This window comes from Rousettus aegyptiacus, unplaced genomic scaffold, assembly GCF_014176215.1.
Source record: "Rousettus aegyptiacus isolate mRouAeg1 unplaced genomic scaffold, mRouAeg1.p scaffold_m13_p_2, whole genome shotgun sequence".
Taxonomy (NCBI): domain Eukaryota; kingdom Metazoa; phylum Chordata; class Mammalia; order Chiroptera; family Pteropodidae; genus Rousettus; species Rousettus aegyptiacus.
In genome coordinates this window covers 126,855,408-126,862,742 of record NW_023416295.1, presented here as the reverse complement: position 1 = coordinate 126,862,742, position 7,335 = coordinate 126,855,408, and the positions used below count along the sequence as shown (strand labels likewise).

Here is a 7,335-nt window from a genome sequence, read left to right as displayed (position 1 = left end):
TTCTTTTTTTATTTGCTTTTTTTTTTTTTTTTTTCCTTCTTCATCATTTCAGCTTTGTAGATAAGAAGTAAAACCAGGCTTACATTTACTGGAAAATTATTATTGAGTTTTCTGATTGGGACCTCACCCACAAAGAGGTTTGCTTGCAGGGGGATTAAAGAAGTGAGCTCATGCTGTGGAGTGTGTTCATTCTGGGTGCAATAAATGTTTGAGAAAGTTAGACCAAATAGAGATCAAATCAAAAAGAGACAAAGAGATTTAGAGCTTCATAGTACATGGTTAGCTTGATATTTGATTTCTGTACTAAATGTTCTCTTATTTCCTGAAGGTCAATGCAATTTTTTTTAAGAAATCACTGAAGGCTTGTCTCACTTGTTTGTTTCTCAGAGTGTAAATGAATGGGTTCAACATAGGAGCAATGGATGTCAGTAGCACTATCACACCCTTATTAATAGCCACCGATTCTTTTGCTGAAGGCTTGATGTAGACAAAGATGCAGCTTCCATAGGTGATGGAAACCACAATCATGTGAGAAGAACAGGTGGAAAAGGCTCTTTTCCTTTGTTGGGCAGAGGGGAATTTTAGAATGGTCTTGATGATGCGTGTGTAGGACAGAAAGACACACACAAGCGTCAGAATGAAGGTCAACACAGCACAGACAATAACCAGCTGCTCTATGAGCCACGTGTCTGAACATGAAATCTTCAGGACGGGAGACGCTTCACAGAAATAATAATCAATGACATTTGAGTCACAGAATTTCAAATTTATAAAGAATGTAAGTGGTGGGAATATGATCACCAAGCCAGCTGTCCAACAACAGAGGAGAAGCCTCTTGCAGACTCTGCTGCTCATGATGGTCACATAATGCAGGGGTTTGCAGATGGCCACATAGCGGTCAAAGGACATGACAGCCAAGAGAAAAAATTCTGTTACTGCAAAGACGTCTGTAAAAAAAGCTTGAATGAGACAAGTGGTATATGTAATTGACCGGTCACCTGTTGCTATGTTGTACAAATATCTAGGGATACAAAAAGATGTAAATAAAATTTCTAATAAGGCAAAATTCTGTAGGAAAAAGTACATGGGTGTTTTAAGGTGAGAATCCACTACAGTGAGGGTTATGATGGTCAGATTCCCAGTTATACTCAATATGTAAGTGAAAAATAGAAATATAAAAATTGGAATTTGAAGTTTAGGGTCATCAGTTAGTCCCAGCAGGATGAAAGTTGTTATTGTATGGTTTTTCATCACTGAATTTTATTCAATTTTACATAAAATTTAAATATATCTCATTTGAATAGAGTGGCATCACAGCCAGGTAGCAAAAAACAGTGAGTACTAGAGAAAGCAAACTAATTTACATGGATTTTGCTCTATAAATTAGTATTTGATATTACCAGTGCTCCATTGGCCTTTGCCATTCAACTGTTTATTTTACTGTTTTGGCAGTTTTGTGATAGACTTTAAAACATATTTAATATAGTGCTCTACCATCCATGTTCCTTTTTTATTTCGCAGTTTTATACCATACCCAAGACTGAATTTTCTCATGCGGGTAGATTACACCTATGATGTTTATGATTAAACACAAATTATGATTTGTTCCTATGTCTAAGATTTCTTTTTTCAGAGGTGAATATTTAAGTTTAATAATTTATTTCATGTCTTCCTATGAAGATTTGGTCATGATAAAATGTAAATATGTAACAACTAATCTGAGCTCCATGCACAAGTTCTGTTGATCACGGGTAAGTTGTATCTGGTCATATTTGTCACTATGATCAAATGTCTCTACGTTTTTTTGTTTTATTTTTTAACATGTAAATTAAACATTGTTGGATGACTCTTCAAACTCTCCTTATGTTTTTCTCCTAGTGTGTAATTTATACTCGATATCCACTCGATATTAAAATGCAGAGGGTATTTTAATGCACAGTTTAGCTGTCACATATGAAATGTTTGGCCCAAGGATGTGCATCTGGGGAAAAAGAAAAGAAAATATGTCTTTTATACTTTCATTCTGTTTAAAGTATGGAAACTCTAAAACCTTTCTATCAGTATTACTAAGTTCAAAGTCAAATTTAAAATACTTTAATTTATATTGTCCATGCATATGTGTTTTTTGTCTCCCTCAGTCTTAGCCTCAGTGGCAGCACCGTGGTGATTAAGGGCAGATCTTCTGTAGCGAGATCTCTGTTGTTAACTACCTGTCTTTCTGCCTATATCTGTATGACCTTTGGCAAGATTCCCATCCTGTCAGGCCTTCAGTTCTTTTATCTGTAAAATCAGGAAATAATGATGGTATCTATCTCATGCAGCTACAAGGATTAGAAAAGATAGTATATTTATAATAAAATCTGATGCATGCTATGTACTTCATACATGGTAGCTTTTATTTTAAATTCTTACAGATGATTCATGTGATGTGAATTTGAAACCACAAAACCCCAAGTGAGGCTTATGCTCTGTGTTACACCTCTGTTATCTTTCTACTCCACGTTCCTTATAGTAATAAGAATGAATTCTATTTGTAGATACTCTACTGTGTGATAGTTGTTGTAGTAAGCACTGCACATGGATTATCTGTCTGAAAAAACAATCCTCTCCTTCTCCTCCCACATACCAATTTACTTACCAGTCCCCCAAACTATCAGATACAACTAACATTTGTGAATTTCACTTTCAGCAGCGCTTCCACTTGAAAGTCTTTTGAAACTCCTGTCTATGTTAACTGGTCCTCATTAGTGCTCCCATAACAAATAATTGTTACTTCCATTTTAGCACTTCCTACGGAAAGTGAGTTTTTGCAATCAGGGACTGTTGTCTTTTTTACTGGGATAGTTACAAAACTAACAATCCTAGACTTATTGTCAATAATAAGACACAGTGTTATGTAAATACATATATTCCTTACTCTTTGTCCTACACATTTAAACTTATCTTCTGTCCTACTGGGTTTCATCTTGAAATTGCTTTGTCATTGATTTTACTTACTTAAATTTGCTATGTACCTACATATAACGTAGGGGATTTTTTTCTGCATTTGAAACAATAGTTTTGCTAGTGAATAAAGTCATGCAAACCATGCAACAATCACCTCTTTGCTTGTTATTACCTTCTATGGTGGTCAGTCTGTTAACGGGCATCTCCTCTTTCTTTAGCTGTCAAGCAGATAAATAGTTGTCTCTTTTTTGGTGGTTAATTTTTGCTTTCTTGAGGAAATCTGTCAGTAAGATATTTAAACTAGAGGTGATGGAACTTGCATATCTAAATACATAATTTTTTCACATGATATTCATCTTAAAACATATTAATATTTTACATCTCTATAAGATAAATGCACTTAATTTAATTCTACTTAATTTCAATCCACTGTATTTGTGTAACTCCAGTTTCTAAATCCCTCTTTATTTTTCTAAGTTCTTATTATTTCAAAATTTCGCCTATATTGAAATAGCTTTATGAATGTCCCACAAGTTTTAAGTCTATTTCCAACACACGTTTACGTATCTGTTTTCTACGATTGTTACAATGTCTTTTTATAAACATTATTGAATAATTTCATAATAATTCTGCACAACAAAATATTAAGGAAAACAAAGATAGTACTTTAGAACTTTCGTATACATTCACCAAGGTACGCAAGGTACGACTTATAAACTCTGTACGACACTTTTCTTCAACTCACTGTGTGACGGTGTGATTATATGCACACTGACATGACTGCGATGAATCCTGTGCCTTTTTCTAAGATTATTGACAATTTTATTTGCTATAGGTTTTGGTGCCATCGAGCCCCACCTCACACTTGACACTGAAATAGTCATCTATTCAGTCTACATTTAAGGCTTTCATCGTTGTCTTATGCAGATAAAGACTTTTCCCCCAAAACCTTACCCTTTTTGTTTCTTTAGTGCATATTTAATTGATTGATTGATTGGTTGATTGATTGATTCATTTTTTTGCCTATTTTACAGCTTTTTTTAATTAAAAACCCTAAGAAGGCATTCCAGCATTTGAGTCTACTGTGTACATGAATAGAAAGCAATTCGCTTTTCAATTTTCAAGCAAAACTTACTTAACTTGGTATATGATTGGCTGTCATTTAAAATATTCACTTCCTTCAGAGATTAGAGTAGGATCATCTCTCACTGGATGATTAGTTGCTATAGTTAAACCTCAACATTTACTGTCACATCATTGGAAAAGAGAGCTGATAGTGATTTTTCGAAGACACTAACATTCCTAGGAACCGTAGTGACACAACATATTAAGTCCAAGAGATTATTTTAACTTAAGGGGAGGATACTCCGTTCAGCCTTCCTAACTTCCTTAATCCATTACTACTCAGCCCAGTGGCTCCTACAGCTTTACATGGTAGCATGCTCTTTTCCACACCCTCAGGGTGGTAGCTCTTGTTCCAAAATATTCTCTATTTATTACATTCATTAGTGCTAGTTTTCAAGAGGCAACGTTTAAGAAAATAGTTTGCAACTTTCAAAGATTTTGATATTTCAAAAAGTATAAGGAGAACTAAATTTGTCAACATTATGATATAAATCGTCATACTGGGCAATATTAATGTAGATGCACATTTTTATCTCTTTAAAGAGGAAAGTGAGGGTGTGGCAGAGATAACTTCTCGCTGCATATAAATTCACATAATCTTTATATAAACTGTAAAAAGCAGCATTCAAAATTATAACTCAGAAAAACCTGTTGGTCTTTATACCATAATTCAAATATTAATTACATCTTATTTTAGTGAATCATGTGCAATGAGCTTCTCAGAAAAAATCAACCTATAGGTTTATCCAGGATCAAAGCATATGAAATGACTATTATACTTACTCTTCTGAGAGTTAATAATAGCTTCAGCTGATTCTTTAACAACCAGAATCCTATGGGTTCATTTGAAAAAGAGGATCTCTTAGAAATTGTTTGTGTGGAATTTACTTTGCTCTCAGCTTATGACTTCACTTACCCTGACTGGTGCTCTGGGACGGCCTACGACTCCAGTATTTCATCTCCAACGCCCTGGGATGATTTTCAAACTAAGAGCTTTATGCTTAGGAAGTATTTTCTAGCTCCCTCTTGGCCAAAAGTAAAATATAGTTCAACTATGTCCCTCTCTTGCTTTGAAATCATTGATATGATGTCTTCCCTGGATAGAGTCAGAGGTTTTTACACCATTAAGATTTATATTTCATTTATTTGTTAAACCTCTATCTGAATAAACTACTGGGTCCTTGGTGATTCAGGTTCAGATGTCACTAATGACTCACCTTTCTAATGAACCTAGTCAAAAATCCTGAAAGATGCAGCAGTAGAGGCAATGTCCTTAGAGACACTAATGTACAATAATACCAACAGGCACAGGTTACAATAAAATGGTAAAAAGTCAGATGGTCAAGGATTAATCTGTTTTTCCCGTTTTTCCTCTTTCCCATCTATGGAAGCTGAAACACTACAACTCTGTCCCACCTTCTCCTTTTCCCCAACCATTTAGAAACTTAAACAGTTTTAAAAATTAGAAAACTCAAGACAAGTAATAATTTTTACTACTTTAAGGAAATACATGTATATTTATGATTGCTTAAAAGATAAAAACTATTTCTATCTTCCCTTTTCAGTACTTCTTAATGTATGGTCACATATAAATCATGTAGAGATAGTATCCTTTTCAAAATTTAAAGTATTTAGGTAATAACATTATATAAATTTCAGGTATACAGCTTTATAATACAACACCTGTATACTATAATGTGTGCTCACCACCTGAGGTCTAGTCTCCTTCTGTCACCTTGTAGTTGACCCTCCTTTACTCCCTGTATCCTAATTCATGTAAAGATATATTTTCCTTTCACAACGTACTTTTTTATGGATGCTATCATATATAATTTTTACATCAAGATACTTAGATTTCTTTTACACAACAAACAATCGTTTGGTTGATCACTGCTGCTTTTCATTCTCCATATTATTTTCTATTAAATTTTGTAGTATTTGCTCTAGTAATTTCTTGACATGTGGGTTGTAAATGGTAATTTTTTCTTTCATCTTAGATATTGGAGGGAGGGAAGAAAAGAAGAGAGAGAGAGAAAGAGAGAGGTGATTGTAAAATATAGATTCAAAGCATATAAAGCAAAAATTGACAGGGCTAAAAGAAACAAAAAAAAGAGTCTAGAGATTTATACACAACTTTCCCAGTTATGACAAGAGAAAAGAACCAAAAATAAGAATGGAGATGATCTGAATAACTTGACATCATGGACACACTCAAACACAAATTCCCAAATTGCCGATTATATGTTCTTTGTAAGTGTACATGTAACATTTACTAAAAGAATCCATATGTAAAGCAATAATGAAAGTCTCCATCATTTTCAAAGAATTAAAACACTACAGAATACAGTTTCTGACTATAGTGGTATTATTGTTTGAAGGATTATTTTAGAAGTAAAATCATTAGTACAAAGAAACTACATGTAACTGAAGTTTTAGGCCGTGACTACTTCACTTCCTGCCATCAGGGGTTACTTTAAATCATGGGAGTTGCTGTTAATTATTTTTATCTTTAAAGATAAGCAGATTTCTTTACTCCTTCATAGTAAAATGTGTACATATTCATTGATTACATTCATTGAGAACCAATGGAAAAGTATGAGAAAATAAAATCTTTTAGTCATATTACACTCAGCCCATTCTTATTAATATCCTATTGTATTTATTTATAACATGTTTGTAGCTCTGTAATTACGTAATGTTGTTATTTATATTTTATAAAATTAATATTATCCTGAAAATAAATCGCTTGACATTTTCCTCACTTAACCTCACTTTATCCATTCGGCAGTTTCTAAAGCACTTACAATGTATTTTTCTCATGTCATTAAACAGTATTCAGAAACACAATTCTACTTGCTCATCATATCCCATCATGTAAGGAAGAAAATTGTAAAGTTAATACTTCTAACCTTGAACATCAAGGTTGCTTCCATTTATTATATAATAATCTCTTAGTAGCATTCTTGTACGTAAATCTTTTTGTCTTCACCAGAATAATCTCACTTTTAAGAACTAGTCAAACAAGAAATATTGAATAAAGGGCTTTCCATATTTTTGATAAATTAGTCTTTTAGAAAATGTGTCCCACCTATAATCCCTAACCCTTGGAGATTTTGGAGTTATTATATGAGGGATGATTTTTGACATTTTTGACTAACAAAATAATTCCAATGGATAATTGTTTCATTGGTGTTTTTCTTACAATTAGGTAAGAACACCACTCTATCTTAAGTCATGTGCACACAAAATCATAGTCATTGTATT

At 33.3% G+C, this 7,335-nt stretch overlaps 1 protein-coding gene across 1 annotated transcript; it reads right to left on the bottom strand.

Moving 5' to 3' along the window:
• Positions 1–315: 315 nt before the first annotated feature.
• Positions 316–1,251, bottom strand: LOC107505827 (olfactory receptor 6C2-like). The gene has a single exon (XM_016136183.2). It carries the CDS (start codon positions 1,249–1,251, stop codon positions 316–318), a length of 936 nt encoding a protein of 311 aa, XP_015991669.1.
• Between the last annotated feature and the right edge of the window lie 6,084 nt (positions 1,252–7,335).